The sequence below is a fragment of the Stegastes partitus genome, unplaced genomic scaffold, assembly GCF_000690725.1.
Source record: "Stegastes partitus isolate 25-593 unplaced genomic scaffold, Stegastes_partitus-1.0.2 Scaffold142, whole genome shotgun sequence".
Classification (NCBI taxonomy): domain Eukaryota; kingdom Metazoa; phylum Chordata; class Actinopteri; family Pomacentridae; genus Stegastes; species Stegastes partitus.
Window position 1 is genome coordinate 385,721 of NW_007577873.1, and position 22,115 is coordinate 407,835.

General features: G+C 41.3%; 1 protein-coding gene across 1 annotated transcript in view; it reads right to left on the reverse strand.

Moving 5' to 3' along the window:
* map3k5 (mitogen-activated protein kinase kinase kinase 5) overlaps positions 1–18,781 on the reverse strand; it is an 86,080-nt gene extending 67,299 nt beyond the window's left edge. Inside the window, exon 1 of the mRNA XM_008279035.1 lies at positions 17,876–18,781. Coding sequence (XP_008277257.1) covers positions 17,876–18,332 — 457 coding nt within the window. The 5' untranslated portion in view covers positions 18,333–18,781. The remainder of the gene's footprint in view (positions 1–17,875) is intronic.
* Between the last annotated feature and the right edge of the window lie 3,334 nt (positions 18,782–22,115).

Sequence of the window (22,115 nt, forward strand, 5' to 3'; positions counted from 1 at the left end):
TGCAATTACTGTAAAGTGATGCAATTTCGAATCATATGTCTAGAGAGAGTGATACTGCTGTATACTCTGAATTCTTTTTTCCTCATAGAACAAACATCACACTTATGTGCATTTTAAATTCCTGTGCAAACTTGTGTGGAATTAGGAGTGACTTTAACTTTGAAGATTAACATTTCTATTTTGTTTTCCAGTTTTTCAGATTTCTTTAACAGTTGCTGGTATATGTTTACATGACAGCAAAAGTAGATTCTGTTTGCTGTCCTGTAGGAGGGAAAGATCCATGTTTAACAGAAATTAGCAGCTGTTTTACTTCACCAACTTCAAGTTTTATATTTTCTTTGCATTGTTGCTTCACTATTTACTTTTTTGCAACTAAAGGTATATTTATTTTATTGTATAACTGGGCTAATTAAGAGGACAGTGTAGGAGGACCTGTTTGGCAGGGCTGCCAAAAGAGCTTGCAAACTCTACTGTCAAAACCCTGTTGGTTAGTGTGGGTCATTTCATGGCCTTGTGTTCAGTATTACACAAGCAAAAACAGCATTTGTGCAACAGTGGCCAGCTTTGAATGCACTGTTTGCCCCCAATCGCAAGGGTGCTGGAGCCTTATAATAAAGTACTAAAAGGCCATGCTGTGAAGTGTGGTCCTGAACTAGCATGTACAATACATAGCTCAGAAAATGCCCACTGCAGCCACTTTTGCAAGATCTAGAACACAATCCTAATAAACATTTGATGAACTGAATAAACCAAATGAGGAAATGGTCCACAGTTGTAATAAAACACCCTAGACACGCTGTGAATACATGCTAATAAAATGTCAGATTTCACCGTTGTGAAGCTCCATCACTATGTTTCCTGTAATCTGCCAATCCTTCACGTAAAGGATGATAGCCTCGATTTCATGGAGACAAACAGCAGAGAAATGGGAAACCTCATGCACACAGTGACTGCGATTCAACAGCACAGCCTCTGAATGTTTCTGGAGAGCATTCAGATGTCGTGATTGCTTACCAATGCAAGAGCGAAGCCGAGTGCATGCCAATGTAACGGCAGACGTGCCAGCATCGTGTTGACAGAAGGCTGCCTTAAAGCCAATGGCAGAGTAACCTGAGTCACCCACTCACCCTTTTCACAGGCGCTGCCACCTGATCACACATGCTAACCTCGACTAGTGTTGTAGTCTCTGAATCCACCTTAAATCACAAGTACACTGAAGTCTGTCTCCAGCAGGCAGAGACAAGACAAACTAGAAAAAAAGCAAGAACAAAACATGCATAGTGATGCCCTGACAATCCTGCTACACCTCCTACGGCTGGACCTGCTGCTGTTGACCAAAACTACATTGATTCCCTCGCCTACTGCTCAAAGCAGAGGAGGGAAAACAATTCAATACTCTCTCACACTGTTTGGCTTTCAGCAGGCTGCTGCAGGTTCCTCAGGCCCTGTGTTGCCTCTGAGGGAGAGAAAGAGGGAGAAGAAAAAAAGGAAGGAGTCAAAGAGTGATGAGCAGCTCAGAGAGCAGAGAGCAGCAGGAAGTTACTGGAGATTGTCCTGGTGTCTATTGGTTCCTCATTATAGATCCTTCTTAACCCTACCCTTAGAGTCTCCACCAGTTCCACACGCTCTTTTTGGAGAAGGGATCTGCTCAATATTATAATCACAGCAGGATCTAAGTGGCACCTGAGACTGTTCAAGTGAATATGGATTGTTTCAGCGACGCAATGTCTATGTCTCTACTGAGCCCAGAGCCAAAAAGAGAGCTTACATTCAGACAGAAAGAAATGATTTCAATGAGTGTGGGCTGTGCAGAAATGTAAACAGGAGCTTCCAACAGCCATCAGCTGAAAACAAAACTGAGACTATGTGCATCCTTTACACTATACATCTCTAATGTTATATATAGTGCATGCACCTGCATGACAGAAAACAAATTAATTGTCTCCTTCAGGCTAGATATGTTTACAGTCGTTGTCAGACATGAGACACGTAACATCGCTGGCTTCATCAATTTGTTAAAGTGAAGTCATTCTATCATTTAGACTTACAGTAGGTCACTTTTGCATTCAGGTTCATCCATATACATTCTCCACATCGACAGAGAGGGTTCTGGTTCACACACGATATTTGCCACATGCACAAGATCCAAGCATCCAGACTTGTGCCACATTGACAGTGCTACATAAATGTTAAGATTACCATCACTACTTTTACAGAAAAGCTACCAGGGTGCTCATTCAGACTTAAGGCCATCATGTTGTAATGCTGTCAGATTAGTAAAAAGAAGTGCATTTTTGAAAGAGTCTTACTGTATGACTACACCTGCAACTAAAGAGAGAGAAAAATCTGCATTCAAATATTCTGTGCTTAAGGTTGAATAGCTTACTAGTGGCCTATTACTAGAATACCTCATGGGCTTTTCATAGACTGCTGGTGAAATCCATAACAGCAGATAGGAGTTGGCATCGAAAGCAAAGGCATCGAGCATTTACTGGGGAAAAAGGGAGAAAAAGAGAAAACCCGCAGCCAGCAGTGCAGAGAATGTAAACTAGATTGGGTATTGAATTTTTTAGTTCACGCAAACATCAGGGAAACCTTGGAAATATAGTTTCATTGTTTTGTATTTTAGTCCTGCATAAACAATACAAATTAACAAGTTTTTTTTAAATTAAAGTTTTGTTAATTGACAAACATGTTGAGTCATTTCGAATTTAGGGAATGAAATTACAGCCGCCTGCCAGCGAATTCCCAGGCTCCCTTTTGTTTCCAGCCCATCCCTGCCAAAACCCTAAAATATTCAACTGGCAATAATATAAAAACTGATGAAAACTGAAGAAAACTGAAAAACGTGAGAGGCTGAAAACACTTTAAGGTTTTTTTTCTGACAAATGAGTTGAATGATGAAATACAAAAATGGATACAACATGTGACACTGAGACATGAATGACATTAAATCTACATCCCTCTTTTTGAAACAGGTTTGATATAGATTCAAATATCTAATGCTCTGGAGATGCTTTAAACACTTAATGTTTAAATTCTTATCCTTCAAATAATACCATCAGGACCTCGCCTGATTGTTCCAGAGTTCATTCTGCAGCATGACAGTAAACCCGGACAGCCTGTGGCGAGGTCTCTAAGATGGTACAGTCCGAAAGGCTTTTAAAAAATAGTATCAACAAAAGCAAAGTGCTAAAAACTGTGTCTGTACGTTTAGACTTTATTATGCATAAGTGATGATGCATTACCTCAAAATAAAGGATGTCCGTCATCCTCGTTAAGTGACATCCTTGCATAAATCAAATCATACGTTCACATCTGGCTGGAGTCCATGTTTGTCAGCTCATTACAGGTGTAATTATCATCTTGTTTAACTCTGCTGAGACTTTATTGCTTTTCCGTCTCTTATTTGTCAGTTCATCACAGTTGTTCCGTTCTCATAGTGCTACGATACAGTTCAGTCAACTTGATCCAGCAGAGAGGAGGAGGGATGAAATGTTTATGTGTTTGGATGTGCCCTGAGTTCAGTCTAACACTTCATATCTGTGAAAATGTCACTGCATGGCGATGCTAAAAGCTTCTGCAATCACATTAGCAACAGCAGAGCGTACACTGGTCACCCAGAGGCCAGCTGTGTAGGCCCACAGTTGTATTGTGAGGCCCCCAGTTTGACTCGAGCAGGAGAGGTACAGTGGGTAAATAAAACACTTGTTACAATCAATTACATAACAGCCACGCATAAGATGCTGTAACCATAGAGACACGCCGAGGAAACCGCTGTGAATGGGGCGAGTGAAGCCATCAGCGCGGATGGCAGCTGAGGTTTTTCCCCTTATCTCTGATGAAGGAGGGAGTGAGCCTGGTGTTAGTGGAGCAGAGAGCAGCGGGAGCTTTTTCCCTGGAGCTCGGCCCACACAGAGGACAGAAGGAGACAGTGGAATTACTGTCTCTAAGCTCCACTGGAAATTATTTCCCACACTCAAGAAGTCTTTTTCCATCCCCTCGAAAAACGGAACCCTCGAGAGCATCGTGTCCAGATCTTTTGCCAAATTTCCAAAACCCCGGAGTTTAGAGAGGCATGAGGCGCCGCGGATCAAACAAACAGGGATGCACGGGCTGTCTTCCAGGTTTATTCACTGAGTTCCATCAAGTGACAGCTGTGTATCTCGACTTGATGAAAATTTACTGACTGTGTGACGTTTGCTCTAAAGATGTGCGACTTTTCTGAAGGACTTGCAAAACGACTCTGTGCTATAGCTTTTTAGTTGTGCTGGACGAAGCACCGGAATTGAAATATTTGGTTATTTCTCTGAGTTGTGTTCATGATACTAGATACTACTTTTATTCATCCTGTTCTGTAGACTTCAAAACTAGACACAAGCTGTGCTACAGTTCCAGGTAGAAACAAGGTGGAGCATGTTTGCGCCTCAGGGAGTCTCCATTACTCATGTGGAATGACATTTTCACTGTTGCATTCTGATTTTTAATTTTCTACTTGACCATGCAAACTGCTTTTTTACCACACTTTAAAAAACAGATAGAACAGCACGAAAATACAACCTCAGACATTTTGATGCGTATGTGCCCCCGTCTCACAAAAATAGTTTCTGTACAATTTTAAAAACTTGTATTCTCCCTCGAGGATAAGGTTGTGACATAACTAGTAGGAAACTAATTTATCAAACTCCACTTAGTGCAGCACTGTTTTATTTAACAAAATAGCCAAGTAAACAAACTAAAATATGTCTTAATAAATAGCTCTTATCACCATTCCATTCAGAGCTGCCTTCTAGCAGTGAAACTAAAACACTCACAATGAGTAATATAATCACAATTCCACTTCAATGTGGTGTAATAGATTAACTTAAAATTCACAGTCATGACAAATAAAAACAACAACTTCACTTGGCGCAGTGTTGTAGAAAAGCTAGTGTACTAAAACTGAACAGAAACTTCAATTTTGCTTCAAAGTGGCAAAACCAGTAGAAGTCTTATCTGGCAAAAGACCCCGTAGGTGGTCAGGAACCTTGATGTGAAGCTCAGGTGCTGCGTATAAAGCAACACTTTGATTTGAATCATGTACAAACAGGCCAATTATGGCATTTTTTGCTTTCCATACAAAAGTTCCAAGGCTCTTTCTGGCCTTGTCACTGTCTCAAGGACATTTCTGTCTTCTTTTAAAAGTAGCTTCCACATTGTGTTGCTGTGTGCAGCCTTGTCCTCAGTCACCTGAGTGAACTCATTGGTGTTACTTTTTAGATGAAAGTAGTCGTACTGTTGCTACCACCTCACAAAATGCTGACATTGCAAACATTACAAGCAGCTGTTGAACTGCTTTGGTTTTTCAATGTTAAATATTTCCTCACTGTAGACATTTCAGCAGCGTGCTGCAACACATTGAGCTCTCCTTGAAAACGCCTGTGTGAAAGTGGACATAAATGAAGGTTTGGGCTTCGATTCGTGCACAATAAAGCCAATACCTATCAGTTTAAAAATATTTTATGAGATAGGATGGAGACATCCCTTAAAAATACCACGGTTTGGGTTAAAATAACCCTGTTCCAACACGTCTAAAGGCTCTTCTCCAGGAGTTGCCAGGATCCCAAATCCCACCCCATTTAAGATATGACTGGTGGGCTAAAAATGAGTAACAGTGCAGCAGTATAACAAATGACAAAGGTAAGTTTATTATTACTTTTCCCTCATTAAGAATGTTTACTTAAGTTCAGCTGGACAGGAACTTCATTTTTAGGAGCCAGAGCACTTCTATCTACAGTGCATCTCCCACAGGATTATAAGGGAAACACTAGCTGATGGTTTTTCTGTAGTTTGGATGCCCTGCCCTGCAGAGAGAATTAATCCTGCCTTTATTTTTAGACACAAGTGTACTCAAAAGAAATGACCCAGAAAAAAAAACATGATGCAGGAAATGACACCAACCTGCCAGTCGCACCGTTCTCCTGGCAGAATGGTCCTTTTTACCCCTGCTCCACTTTGTTGCCTTTTCACACACACACAGATTTTACAAAGTGCGATGGCATGGCCCTGAGGGGGAAAATAACTGAGAACAGAATGTGACTTCACCCATGGCTGACAAACACACAGAGAGTAACCCGTGCTGAAGTGCAAGTTGCCCCGGCATGCCTGCTTGATGTACCTCTGCCTGCTTTTCAGCGAAATAGAATTCAGCGAAACAAGAGGGATCTGTATTAATGCCAAGTAAACAATGTGTCAACCTAATCTCAGCTGCTTCTCATGATAAGACTGGGGAACAGTTGTGCTTGTTTGCAAACTGCTTGACGAAAGAAAAAGCTACACTAGGCAGAAAGGAGAGTAAAAATACACCTGAATACCCTTAAAAGTGCAAGAGTTTTCCATCTGAAGCAACAGAAATGTCACACACCAGCATGGTTGATAAAAAAATCTCTCCTCACATGATATCTTGGTATTTTTTAGACCAATTCATGAAAACGGCAAGAGTTACTACACAATACATTTTGAAGACGTTAGTGCTCTGCAGTGGCTCTGAAGGGTTATTTGACCTTTTGACACTCCAGATTTTTAGGGATAGCAGTGCCAGTTGCTCTAAAATGGTGGCCCAGACTGAAATACCTTGTCTGCTATTAGATGGATCACTAATGCAAATATACTGTACATGTTAACCAGAGGATGAATCCTCACAACTTTGATGACTTGTTGCGCCACTACCAACATTTTTACATCTTCAGTGAACCATCTCATCATAAACGAGATGGACTAATACAAAATTGAAACATTACCACTATGATACTGGCATTTTTGATTTTGATTGAAAGTTCTCAATGGCTATTTAATGAAATGTCATTTTACTTTTCATCTTGGTGTATGATCAAGTGAATCTAAATTGTGTTTGAATAATGACCAAAAACCTGAAAAATAATGACATTCCCATCAGCATGTTAGCATGCCCATTAGCATTGAACTCAGCCGACTGCTTTGCCGAAGAACTTGTGTTCCGATCGAAACGTTCTGGGACTTCCTCTGCAGTATGAGCATGGAGCATGTCAAGGTCATGCACATGCAACATGTGGAAGCAGTAAGTGTCATGAGCCAGGAGACTGTGTGGCTCTGCACTAACAACAGTGGAACCTATGCTACACACATTTTTGTGATAAATAGTAGGTGCACATTCGTGATTTCTCCACGTACTGCAAACTGGAGCAAAGTGCAAACATCACACCTTGTGTCAATCAGCAGCCGCCATGATCCATCCTTCATGTGGAGGATCATCACTGCGGACCAGAGGTGGTCTGCAGCAACTGCCCACAGAAGAAATAGCCATTTTCACAGTGGAACAAGTTTGCAGAAGAACCCAGACAAGGTGCATCAGCTCAGCAGCCCCAGGAGTACGATCACTGTTCTCTTCAATTTTCAGAGTTGGACTGCTATGAGAGAGTTTCACTCGACGTCTCGTCTGATCGATACATGCAGTGCAATTGACCTCAACTGTGGTGTAACTGCATGTGAGCGCTTGCAGTGTGCACAAGTTTTTTTGGCCACAGCCACAGACTTCACTCACCCCTCTCCCTGCGACTTCACAGTTTACATAACGACACTTCCAGGGAGTGTTGCATGTGTTGCAGAAACACTGGGAACACTGTATTGCTCCACAAGGAGACTTCTTCGACAGGGAAGGAAGCTAAATTGAAATCACGTGCATAACTCAGATGGCTGGAGACTTCTACACCATGTCACAAACACACATGTTCTCACTGGAAAAGCAGCAAAGAAAAAAGCTAAATACTTTTGAGTGTGCTGATAATTGACAGTATTTTCACAAAAGAAATGGAGGAGCTGCTCACATCTGAATAAATGACAGATACATTGGACTACGATGGAACTATAAAAGTAATGATAGTTTGATGTTTCTGTGAACTTGGCAATATATATTTCCAAAGCTGCACTTTTGATTTATTGTATAATTTTCTTATGATATGAAATGATCATGTATTCTCTACCTCTGTAACAAGTGTAAGTCACACTGTAGATCACTCCCTTGCAAAAGACTAGTCTTCATTACATTTAGGACATTTGGAAAGACTGCATTGTTTTAAGGCCAAACTGGCTCTTTATCGGTTACAGGTGCATCAAGCTGACCCGTGTTTGTGTTACTCAGTGAATGGTCAAATAGTGTCACAGGCCAACTAGAGTAACTAGTGAAACAGTACACTAGAGCTTCCAGAGTTTTTGGTTCCAAAAACACATGCAATGTCAATTTGCGTCTCTTCTTGTCAAGTTTGTTTGTTGCCACCCAAAACAGACTCTTCTTCTTTGCCACAACCACCCATACAGTTTAGCAAACACTTCACTCTGATCCTTGCGGTATGCATGCAGAATCACAGCAATGAAGCACACCAGACAAAAGCTGCAAACTGTCTGTGAGAGAAGCAGTTGTACAGGCAGATGAACAACACATCTATGTTGCTGCCTGGCTACAATGTTATAATTAGACACCACAGGGTGCACTGAAAACTTGCTGCATGTAGCTATGCATCTGCAGGAGAAAACAAGAATGTAATAACAGCTGCTGTGAGTAATCCTACAGATCTTAGACATTCACTGCCTAGTTCAGTCTTATCATGATACCAAAACTGATATGAATCAGTTCTCCCTCGCCCTCCACTGGCTTCTAAAGATGCCGGCGAGCCACTGCTGCTGCCTTTCACCTAAAATGAACCCTGATAAGCCTTGAAAGGGCGCTTTGATACTCCACCTCACTTCTCCACCTCCTGTCATTTTTCTGAGGCTCACTTAAGAGATTTAGCCCGGGGTTTATATTGCACTTACAACATGTTCAGCTTACATGAGGAATACTGTCTTGAAGACTGTTTCATGTTGAAACACAGCACACGAGGGTTTTGAGTATTACTGTTATTAGTTATACAGAACATGCAATGCCCTCTGAGCCAAACACCTAAATGATCTGACATGAGTCTGAGTGTTTAATCTCTGACATACTTACTATTGTTCAGTGGATTTCACAGTAACAATGAATGAAGAACAGACTCTGATTTGGAGCCATGCTTCCTGTTGAGCAATACCAGCATGAAAAAAAAGAAATCTGTCCTCAGTATTATGCACTTGCACTCCTGCCTGCAGCCTACCTCTCCCACCGAGGAGGAGGCAGTTCTCCCCAGACGCCAGTGAGTGGCCCATGGGCTAATTCCTACTGACCTTGTGCTCTCTAACCTCTGAAAAGCAGCCAAGCATGCAGAGTAAACAGGAGGGAGGATAAACAACTTAGCAGAGGGGCCAGCTGATGGGATTTCAGAGCAGTGTGGCCTCCCAGTCGGGAGGCTGAGCGTACAGTCTAATGCTGGTGAATCCCAAGACGCTATCAACAAGAAGCTGTTAGCTGACGCCTGGCGGTGTTGACACTGAACATAGTAGGACCTCACCCACTGTGCAAGGATTACATCCAGCCCTGTTTGGTCTACATTTGCAGATCTTGCCTGCCAGCTTGTCTGCTCACCGGCTACAGTAGCCAACCAACTAGCCCTGTAAGCTGTTTACCTTGTGAAGACAAGCCGATGAGTTTTGTTGTGAAATTCTACAGCGTGATGGAGTCGTTAGGTCTAATATCACTTAACAACTGAGCAAATGGTTGATTAATCAATCACAATTTTGACAATTGACGAAAGCACACATGCAAAACAATCTCAAATGTCAGCTTCTTATTGTTCACTGCAACATAAAGTCCTGCACCTCCATGACAACAGTAAGAACAGAGCTAGAAATAGAGGGAACTCAAAAATACCATTTAGTGTATGCATTATATTGTTATAATGCCATAAATCATAAAGAGAAAAAGTTGAATTTCTTTAATTTTATGTTAACAAAAATGGACACAAAAAATGTAATCCACGGTAATTATCTAAATGTGTGAAGGTGTTATCAGTATTGGGGAAATAAAAAAAATGTGTCTCTACATACAAAAGATATTTTACTATGTACATTTTCACAACCTCTACAAATGCAGCATTTTCTACACCACTCTGCACATGAAGTCCAGAAAGATATTTGCTGAATGCATCCTCCGACAACTCATTGACAACTGGCTTCTCTGTTCACTGTTTTCGAGTCATGCTGCATTTATCTTATTGATAAAGTGTATTTATTTTTCTCTCAGTGTCTCCAATTTGTTTCCATATTTGCCACCTATTTGCTCTGCGTAAACACAACCTGCAGTTTAGCTAAAAAGTCCCTAAATCTTTGTCAGGTGACTGTTAGTCACAGCTCAGGCACTCATGGTTTTCTGGTTGTGATGTGGAGTGCAAAATGTTCTGGTTTCAATGAACAGTTCATTTTTGGCCAATTTTAAAACAAAATATATGGTTTTAAGCTTAGATTTGAATATTTTTTTTCCAACTAAACTGCATGTTACACACGATTAATTCACATACCGTCTGAAAGAGTTTGACTCCCATAGATGGTGTAATTGTCATAATTCATAAAGATGACCTGCTTGTCAAACTGGCCGCTGAGTTTTGGGGTTCACAGGGTTAAACTGAATCTCTCTTTTTTTGTTTTTTAGATTGCTAAACACAAAATAATACATTTTAAACACATCTTGGGTTGTGGGAATTGTAGAGGGCGTTAGATTTATTTTTTGACAGGCTTCACTAAATAATTAAAATATGTATAGATAATGACAAAAAAAAAATCGCACTGGTCTTGCTCAGAGGCACTTTAATATTTAGCCAGGAGAAAACACTTCTCCTTTAGTTTTAGCACCAGTTATTTCCCAGTCAGTTCTGGAATAATAACCTGTTCAAATCTATTTTAAAATGAGGGAGGTGTGATACTGGAGCAGTTCAGCAACACTGCAGGTAACACAGATATGATGACAAAATGAGGCTGCAGTAGATAAGATGCTTTTGAAATATTTCTACCTTCTCTGATTTACCTCAGAGCTCAAAAATCTGCTCCTCTCAGCCTTCTTAATGCCACTACACAGTACAAACAGAAAGGGGGACAGCCTGAACAGTTGGTGAGCTGTATCTGAGCTGCTGGCAGAGAGGCTGCTGAGAGGTGGAGTCAGGCTCTCAGCACAAAACAAGAGGTAAGCAAACACTCAGACGGTGGCAGAGCTGCTTTCAAAGTGCTCAGGAATTGTTCAATAAGTCATTGTGCTCCCTATAAATTACACAGTGATGCAGTGTAATGATCAGCTGGAGAGACAAAGCTGTGCATACCACAGCTGTGACACAACACTAAAACAGGTGGACCAGCATAAGTCTACACAGCTGACCTCTGATACACACCCATATTCACTTCTGCATTGTTAACAATACATTTTTGAACCTGACTTTATCAATGTGAAACACCATTCATTCAGTCTGACAGTAACTTATTGTGTTTTCAGTTCAGGACATTTGTCTTTAACTAACCAATCACTCACTCGGCATCTGTTCTATGTTGTTGTTAGTTGACACGGATGCTCCACTAGTGGAAAGTGAATTGAATACCTCATTACTGCAGCATAGTCACATTAGCCATCAATCATGTGCTTCTTTCTCAGACGGTGAAGTGGGTAACACCTAGAGTCACTGATTCCTCCTGATTTTTGTGTCACAAGTCCAAGAAAAACATTTTAGAGGAAAAAAACGCTAAACCACCTCTGAATAAACATCATAAATACCCAATGTTGTTCTGATTTAGGGGCTCTGAATTAAATTAGAGGATTTCTAGCAGCCTGGTTAGATGATGCCACCTACATATTTGTTGTCATATTTGTTTGGACACTATTAATTGTTTGGACTCTGGCACTGTCACCAATAAAACAAAAATGAATGCCTATTTAAAAAGTATTAACAAAAACGGTCATAACAGTATTTTTATTTTTCTGTCATATACTGGGGCTGCAAGGTGGCGCAGTTGGTAGCACTGTTGCCTCGCAGCAAGAAGGTTGACGGTTCGCGTCCCGGTGGGGGCACCGGAATCTTTCTGCGTGGAGTTTGCATGTTCTCCCCGGGTTCTCTCTGGGTTCTCCGGCTTCCTCCCACACAGTCCAAAAACATGTTGAGGTCAATTGTTGATTGTAAATTGTCCGTAGGTGTGAATGTGAGTGTGCTTGGTTGTCTTGTCTCTAAGTGTGGCCCTGCGATGGACTGGCAACCTGTCCCCTGCCTTCGCCCTAAGTCGGCTGGGATAGACTCCAGCCCCCCCGCGACCCTAATGAGGGTTAAGCGGTGTATAGATAATGGATGGATGGATGTAATATACTGTAAGAATTAATCATTCTACGATACAGTTGTTGGGTTGACTCTGTAAGGGAGTGTGTCAGCATCAAAATTTAGCCAAATCTCCCATTTCAGTGTTTCTCTCCTGACCCTCATTAATTTGCTGTGCACATGTGGAGCCTGTAAGTCACAAAGTTCTATGTCTTTTAAATTAAGTTAAAACAAAGAGTCTGCATCCAAGATTCCTTAAAATCAGAGTAAATCATCCTCTACCAGACAGACTTCTGTCGCATGGACACATCGCAATGTCAATGCTGAAACAATATATTGTGCAGCTCCACTCTCTATGTTGTATTTAGTCGGCACAGATGTCCCATTAGCGGAGCAAGCAGCAATTATCGCGTCGATTGAAGTAATATGGCATTTGAAACCTACTGTGCAATATCAGCTTGAAAGACCTCATTACTGCTGTACAGTCACATCTCCATCGATCCGGCTTCTCGGACTCTTTCTCTTGACCCTCATTTCAAGGTGATCAAGTGACAAACACTTCCAAGCACTGATTCTTCCTGACTTATTGGCCCAAGCACAAGATGGAGAAAGAAGAAACATATCAGAAAGCAAAAAATGGAAAAATGAGGTGCTTAGCTCTGAAGAAAAAAAGTTGAGATTTAGACTTTTTTTAAAAGAGGAAAAATGTGACATCTCTGAAACGCCTTCAACATCCTGTGAGTTTCTGATTTAGGAGCTCATTCCTCTAATAGCCTCAGTCAGACAATGGTACATATGGATTTGTTGTCATCTTTGTGTAGACATTTTTAACTGTCTGGACTAAAAATAAGTGTCCATCTAACAAAGGCTGTTTGGATCTTCAGTTTTACATGTGCAGATATACTAGTAGGAACCAGCAGCTATGGCAGATTTGCCAAAGTATAGCCATTGTAGCTGCGTCTTTCTAACTTCACTGCCCACTGGAGGCAACCTCTCACTACCAGCAGGTGGATTGTTGTAGTAAGTGTAAATTCACTTCAATGTAATTTACACATTGAATGAATAAACTGGACTTCAGACATATTGCTGGGTAGAAAACACCATTCAACAGCCTTCAAAGGGTGATACAGCTTATGTAATTTTGGAAAGCACCAGATAAAAGTCTTGCTAGATCACAGTGAGATCCTTCCCTCCCACAGCTGATGTAGAGCTTCGACAAAGACTGTGACAGAAACTTGGGCCAAGCTGTCACTGCCTGACACAACAATGCTTATTTGCCCTTTTTGAATGGAGTTACAAGCTGGATAAAGCTTGATTTTGTTTCGTTGCATTTTGTGCTACAAATAGATGACTTTAGCAGATGACATGTTGCTTATTGCTTGTCAAACAGACTCTCATAGCTCAGTGTCATGCATCAAACTTGGTATCTAATACTGCACACTGTGACATCCTGTAACCTGCAAGGTCTCTCATATGGTGTGAAATAGACTCAGTAGTGCTAAGCAGCACTGAAACAACTCAACGAATTCATTTGAGCGAAAATTGCTTTTGTATTTCAATATTTGATCAATCATGTGCTTTTTTAACTAAATAACTAAAAAGACAAAAAAAAAAAAGGGAAATTAGATGCATTAGTTCCATACACTACTGTTAGGGGAATAAACTAGACTGCATTGTTTCATCAGAAAGCGGTGGAATACAATCACATTGCACATGACTGCAACAGACAGAGTAAAGAAATAGAGATCATAAATTGGGAAGTTGTTTGCCAACCACCAAATAACGTTCAAGAAGGAAAAAACCTGACCAGTTGGCTTGGACATCTGCAAGAGAAGAATGGAAAAAATTCCTTGGAACAGCTTCTTCCTCTTCTCTAGAAGCAGAATCAGCTGATGAGTTCGATGTTTGCTGCATTAAACTTGATTCTAAAGTGCATGTTTCAATCTCCAATTAAAAGCATTATTATTTCTACAGGCAAAAAACACCTCCTGCAAGCGGAAAAACTTTTTTTGCAAAATTCTGAAAGTTTTTTTTAAAATGTGTCCATTTTTGTTAACTTTTCTAACGCAATACATCAAAATGTGGATAGGCAGTCACTGACACAAACATGGTCCATCAAAATAGCTTCAGATCTGAAGTCTGACTCCATGGACAGAGTCTGTGTTCAGCAGCTCGGCTGTACAGAACAAAGCCCCCAGTGATTAGATACTGTTGCCAAACTTTTGCATTTCCATTTTTTTCCCAACATTTCCTGTGTATCATAGCCTAAAGGCTCAGCAATCCTGCTCCGCCAGCCTTCAGCCAAATGCCTTTTTTTGTCCACAGCATCATGTGAGGAGGACATTTAAGGACACTTAGGAACAGCTTCTCATTGTATTTGATTCTGCCAAATCATCTTTCCAAGTTTGCAGAGACCCACAGTCGTTCTCTGAGCTCATTGTTTAAAGTTTTTTGTTGTCTGGCCTTCATCTCTGACACACACTTGTGCAGGAAAAGGATGGAGAGGATTGCGTTTGAAAAGATTTCTGGGAAAATGCCACTGCTCTCCCATGTGTATTATGAGAAAATTCCACAGCAGTTCAGAGAAAGAAGACCAAACAAAATACAGGGAACTTGATGTGTTTGTGCAATTAATGATAGGAGAAGCAACAAGCTTGTCTTTGTGAAACAGACAATTGTCTGTTTCAGCGGTAAGCTTGTACAAGGAAGGCTTTTGATGGTTTGACACAGGTGAAATAATTTCTGTTACAGCATTTAACTTTCTGTAGATTGCTTAAGGTCTAATAGAAACTATTTAAGTTTGGTTTACTACCATCGTTCTGTATTGTACTGATTTTTCAGACAAGGAGTTTAAATAATAAACACCTAATCACCAGCATAAGTGGAGGTTATGCTGATGATAAAGGTGTGATCCTGCCATCTTGGGCAGGAAACTAAAAAAGGAAATTTTCTGGTTATTACAGCTTAAGAGTTGTAGTCAAAATGTATTTAGGTTAAAACTTGGCTTCACTTAGACAAAAAGCAAAAAGTTTCAACTTCCAGGCTCGAAGTATCACAAACTGCTGTTCTTAAAATGGCCACATGAGGCCAGCTCCAAAAATGAGTCAGTCATCATAAACCCCTACAGTAAAATGTCCAACTTTACAGCACAAGTAAACATGTCCACAGCCTGGTATAAAAAATGTGTTGGTCTCTATACCTACTTTTCTGTTTGCTGACAACTGTAGAAGAGGTGAACTCCTCTGTTTTAATTGTATTAAGGCCTGAAGTTGTGCATAATTAAGGCTGTGCCCGCTTTGAGTGACAGATGGTGCCGTCTCACCTGCACTCATGCTCCACCTTGTTGCTCATTTTTGGACTAACCAGGAATTTAGAGAAGTCAGGCACTGCCAAGATGGCCGAAGCCACCACAATCACTTTCAAAACCGCTGTTCAGGAAACCTACATGTGATGCCACAGAAGGTTTGTTCATCTTTATACAGAGTCTATGCATGGGACTCATCAGTAGTAACTTACTGATTCATTTATGGTTGAATGAATGAACAATAGCCTTTGGTTTATTGACCTTGTGTGTAGACTTGATTGTTATTAACTCTTTTTGAACAGATACTTAGATATGTAATCTTAGAATTAATGGTTTTTAGAAATGGTAATGTCTTGAGTAAGTTAATCATTTATTCTGGCAACCACAAAATTGTTCTTATCACTAGATTATTATGTAGTGTACTGGTACAGTAACCATTAACAGGCTACTATAAAATATTCATAAAGTCGTGCTATAGTCAGATACATCTCCACAGAACTGCGTCAGCGCTGGAGAATTATCTGGCTGCACCTCATTATCATTCTGCTATAGGAAAAAAAAATCTCTGGTGCATTGGAATTTCTTTGAACCAATCACAGTCATTTTGGGTGTCATGAAGCCCAGGATGTAGGGACAGTACCTCTGCAAAATAGTGACAAGTAAATGGTTTTGGTGGAACATTCGAAAGAAAGACGAGCGATGTGACTAAAATAGGTAATTCACTGAGAGAACCAAGCAGGGCTGCAATCCAAATCTGCAGCAAAACTTGAAATTTGAAGTATGTATGCTGTTGCTAGGGGGTCGTTGTTTCCCACAGTGAAGGGGAGTTTAAAAACCGTAACACATCGTGGCAAGAGAAAGATGCATGAAATGCGCAGCAGTTTATATCTTAAGTCTACATGTGGTGGGTCAGAATAGAATAGGCAGCCATGTTTTACCATAAAGGGCTCTAAATATAGTCACTGAAATGCTTTTACACATAACAGTGGTACATTGGCAACAGTTGTTGTTTTTTTTTCAAAAAGTGCTATATAAGCAACAATGACTTCACTTGACAACGCATTCTTTAGTTTTAGACCAAATTTAGTCTGGCTGCCTGGACACTGTTTGACCTCCAATAAAATCAGAAAAAGGCTGGTTATGAATTATGTAGCTACAAGAAAAAACTCTGTCACTATGTTCTGTATCTACAGTGTCCTTGCTGTTGAAAAACTCCTTTTAATATGCTTAGAGGCCGCACGGATTCACGTTTTCATTCATGTTTGTCCTTCAGTTAAAACTCTTCTAAGGTAAATCGTTTTCATGTCTGTCACAGTGCTAATAAAGATGGAAGGGCCGATGTTATTTAGCATACTAGAGTATTTACCTTGGGTTTGACAGAGGTCCCTCCAAAGTCTGACAAAGCCTATAGTGGCTGAATACTAGACGGTTTTGCTGAGCTGTTGATCTTTTAAAGGCTTTGCGGTTCTTAATAGCAGTCATAATCATCTGTGCTTCCTGTGTGTCCTGACACCAAATATCTCGACGAAATGCAAACACTGGCTGCTGTTTCTGCTGACCGGCACTTCACATTACAGCTGCTTTGTATTATACCAAAAAAGAAAGTCTGCTTTTTTCATTGCTTATTATGCAACTGCACATTTCCAGTAGGATTAGGAGCCAACTACTACATATACAGTATGAATGAGAGGTGGAAAGTGCTCTCTGTCAGAGGCTTCAAGTTTGCTTCTCTGCTAGTAAATTCCACTGGAAAGTCCAGGCTCATGGCTCAAACCATGACAATAGAGGTGCACAATGGAATGGGGAAAGTGTGTGTGGGGAGGGGGAAATCTAACAATAAACTCCACATTTGTGGTGTAAATTAAACAACCCTGAATAATACTTTTGCTCAATGAGTTCCAGCTTTTTGTGGAAAAGACTGTGACAGCAGCCTCAAGCCCTGACATGCAGAGCTGAGTGTTGTGTTTGGGAGGCTCTGAGCAACCTGTCCTGCTGCAAACTGTTTCCAAGAATGGAGCTGATGCAGGAAAAGAGACTTTTGACCTCTGGAAATAGCTTAGGAGAGAGGTAAGCATTCCTGTGGCATGCCATCATGAAGTATTGGGACTTCAGGGGTAGATGGTTTAATCATTATAATGGAGAGGGAAGATTAACCTAAATCCTCTGAAATACATTTACAGGATTGGTCTCAAAACTCCAAGCATTTAGGATCAAAATTTACCACCAATAATATCATAGATGTAATATTGACATCTCAGGCATCTCCACTCCTGAATTCCTTTAAACAGAAGCAGTTTGAGAAGTTTTTTTTTTCAGGGTTGGATGTGGAAGGATTTTAGTTTCCCTGCACTTGACTCACCTGCGTTGTAAAAGCGGTCCAGCACTGTGGTCTCTCCAAAGTCCAGTTTGCCAAAGTTGACAGTCTCCAGCTTGCTGCCCACAGTGTCGCAGGCGTCCTTCAGACACTGCAGGGCCATGCTCTCCGCGTTGTACTGCTGGCTCGCCTCTCCGTTCACCACGTACGCCACCGTCACCGGCCTGTTCTTGCTGGTCTTACCGGTGGACAGCAATCCTCCGCCGTCCATCGGGCAGCTCCCGGGGGTCGGGCTGAGCCCCCCGCCTCCTAACACCGAGTCCTGCCAGAATGTCCCAGCTGCAGGGATTCCGCAAGCAGCACCACCTCCACCTCCTCCTCCACCACCTCCAGCGCTGCTGCTGCTGCTGCTGCTGTTATTCTCCCCGCTGAGAGTCTCTCTGCGGGGACAAGCACCAAAACTAGGTACCGGTAAGGATATCCCGTCCTGGTCTTGACTCATCTTGCATCAAGTGTCACTGCCTGTCTTAAAGTGTGGGTTGTGCCGAGCGGCTCCTCCAGCAGTCCTCCATGGAGAGCCAACGTTACGCACGACGGTTACCCATGGAGCCTCTGCACAGGCACGACGTGCAACCTTGCCCCGTTCGCACACAGGTGACCGGGCTGTTAGAGCTGCAGCTCCACATCATGCTGCATGTCTGCTGCCGATCGCACGCTTGTAAAAACACCCGATGACCACCGTAGATTCGCGACACGACACCGTTCCGAGCAGAAAACAGAGCAGGAAAAGCCACGGACACCGCGCATTCCGTCTCAGCTCTCACAACAAATCCACATACTTCTCAAAGTTGAGCAACACCGCCGGTGTGAGCGCAGCAACGCCCACAGGAACCGCGTATGTGACGCCGAGTCGAAGTTAAGCGCAGTTCCGAGCCTGGCGTCGGCGCAACGGAGTGTCATCCACCCAAACAGAAAGTCCACGGTGCGCGCGTCGAGGCTGCCTTCATGTGCGGGCAGACCCTGCCCAGTTTCCACTCTTATCTTCCAGTCCAGACTCACGCACTGGGCGGAGAGACAACAGTGGAGCCTTGTGTAACTGGGCGGAGACTCGGGGACCATATGTGGAGCCGTGCGCCTCAGGAAAGGAGCAGTTCACTAAAAAGACAACAAAAACAAGACTTCAAAAAAAAAAAAAAAACAGAAGCCATCTCCATCCATCACATGTCTGCTACTAATAACCAACATGACGAGCTGTTGGGTCTCCTCCTGTTTATCAGCTGATGTGATGAACACGCTGCCAAAAAGGGAAAGTTGACAGTCCAGAGGAATGTCCCTTTATCCATCTCTGTAAAGGCAACACTGTTTTTTCGAGGTTGTGAGCTGAGGATGTTTCATAGTGTTGCAAACAAATTGCTTTTTTTTTCTGTTCAAGCTGAATAGATTTCACAGTAAATTGTGCAACGTATTAGGCAACAGATTCAGCTGATATCCAGCCTGCAAGAGCAGCCTGGTACGATGTGGCTTCATAATTCCCTTAGAAACATATTAGAGTTCACTGCACTCAGGAATGATGTAACGATTCACCTAGAACATATCTGAATCCGTTTGCAACCTGTTAGTCTTCGTTTCTTTGCTGTTTCAAGGAGGACCTCTTGTGGTGAGGATTTGATATTACAGGTGGAAATGTTATCACACTGAGCTGTAATAAAAAATACCAATAAAACAACCAAAACACACAACACCCCTGGAACCTGGGAATGAATGCAATGAGGAAACAGCAGAGGTGAGAAGAGTCGTAATTCACAATAACAAAACAAGACAATAACATAAGTGAAGTGTTAAAAGATGTAAAATGGACTAACATGTAGATTTAATAGAGAAACAAATCGATTACATGAAAAGATACATAATAAAAAGTGAATAAAATCCCATGAAAGCCAAACTAATAAGGCAGCTTTGCTTTCAAAAATATTAAAACTCTCTGCTGCCTCCAGAGAGGCTGTTTCAGAGACGTAATAACAAAAATGATGCCTCATTGTGGGTTCCTTTGGTTATCATTAAAAGGCCACGACCAGGAGAGTTGAGGGCTCTAAAAGCTTCATGAGATAAAAAGCAAATCTGGTAATTAGGTTGGACCTACACTCATTAGACTTTTATAAGAAAATGATCTTAACCCTGCAAAGCCTGAACCAAAAGAGAACTACCAGAAAATTATATTATTTTGAAAATGGAGTGTTCATTGAACCGTCTAATAATTAAAAAATAATAATGAAATATCAGTATTTCAGTTTTAATTTGAATCATTTTTGCTACATCCGGCATTTCTGGTGCATTAATGACTGATATATGGTGGATTATCTGTGTCTGATTGTATACATCAGGTTCTTCAGGGGGAAAAAAATATCACACTGATGATGCAGAGGTCTAAAAACTCATGTATCAAATATGATACACTTGGCATGACAGGGTTAAAATCTATTTAGCAGTGTACGTGTAAATGGCCTGCACTTATATAGCACTTTTCTACCTTAGTGGTACTCAGGGCGCTTTACACACTTTACATCATTTGTGTAATGCACGCTTTCCTTCTGGTCTTGGTCGACACACATGCAGCTGAGTTTTGAAGCAGTTTTGATTGAGAGTTATTTTTCTTGCCAAGACCTGATAGCAGAGCATCACCTGTTAGAGCTGGTGAGGTGCAAGAAGAAACACCTCAGTGGAAATAATCCGTACTATTAAAAGCAGAAGACTCAGAGGGAATCTGGAATTCAATATGAATTTTTCAGAACTTCTAAGAGATCTTTGGCGGTGATCACAATTATCACCAATAACTACACTACCCAGGTACATGGACATATACACACTGAAAGCAAACACATCCAAAGATTCCCTTTGAACAGCTCTCTGGTGACAGCGGGAGTTAAAAAAAAAAAAAATCCCTTTCAACAGGAAGAAACCTCCAACAGGACCAGACTCTCGAAGGCTGACCATCTGTCTCGACAGTTGGGGTGAAGGTAAAGAGGAGAGAGAGCAGGACAGAGAGAGAAACAGACTGAGACTGTATAGGAAAATAATAATAAACATTTTGTAGGGTCGGTCCCTAGTGAGGATTAAGCGGTGTATAGATACTGGATGGATTCAGGAGGGTCGGTGAGGACTGGAACTGCAAATCAGAAATGTGGAGCTCTGCAGCCGGAGATACCTGCAATGACATGCACTGATGGCTAAATGTATGGAAAGAGAAAGAAGAGTGGTGGAAAGGTGCTCAGTGCATCATGGGAAGTCCTCCATCAGCCCTGGCCTATTGCGGCATAACCATCTCTAACTGTAAGATTTTTATTTATTTATTTATTTATTTTTAAAAAGGGGAAATTTGATGTCTAGTCTTAGAAGCAGAGACCCAAAGTGAGAGCTGATTCCACAGCAGAGGAGCCAGACAGCTGGAACACTTTTGGAAACTCAAGAAGCCAGATGAAAGTCTGCAGTCTATGAGCAAAGTGCTCTGTTGGAATATGATACAATAAGGGACAACATATAAAGATAAATGTTTGTCATTCAGTGATTTGTATGTGAGCAGGAGCCAGTGAAGATAAGCTAATACTGGAGAAATATGATCTCTTCCTGGTTCCTGTCAGAGCTCAAGCTGCATGCTCGCCCCCTCCCTGCCAGAGACTTCAGCCAGCGCAGCAGCAAGAGTGCAGCAGGTGAGTGATCAGCTGATTAGCTGCACCAGGGCCTTTAAAAGCAGACACTCTTTCAGTGCAGCAAGAAGCAGCAGAAAGCAGCTCGACTCTGGGAGAGTCTGCCACTACTTTTTGAAATCCCAGGACTTTTCACCTCACAGATACAACCAGTAGAAGACGATCTTATCCCAAGTCAAAAAGGGGGATTTCAGTTCAGAGTTCTTGTGAATGGTTGTTAGTAGCTTTACTGGTATTGGGGTGAACCAACTGTGGATTTGTATTTAGAATTATGGGAACTATATTTAACATTAAGTGTTAAACTAGGATAAGATGATTATGAAATGACTATATAATACATAATAATGTATTAAATATAATGACATATTTAAATTGAAATTTATATTATAAAATATACATATACTGAATATATTCAAAGGTTTAAATTATAAAATATTGCAGGTTGTGATGATCTGTATACTTGGTTTGATTATGTGCATTGAATATGGTTTGTTTTCTTTTGAAGGTTTTCACCTGCTACTCAGTTTGAACACATGGAAAGAAACAAATTGAAAGAATTCCAAAAGCATGTTCGATGAGTGAAA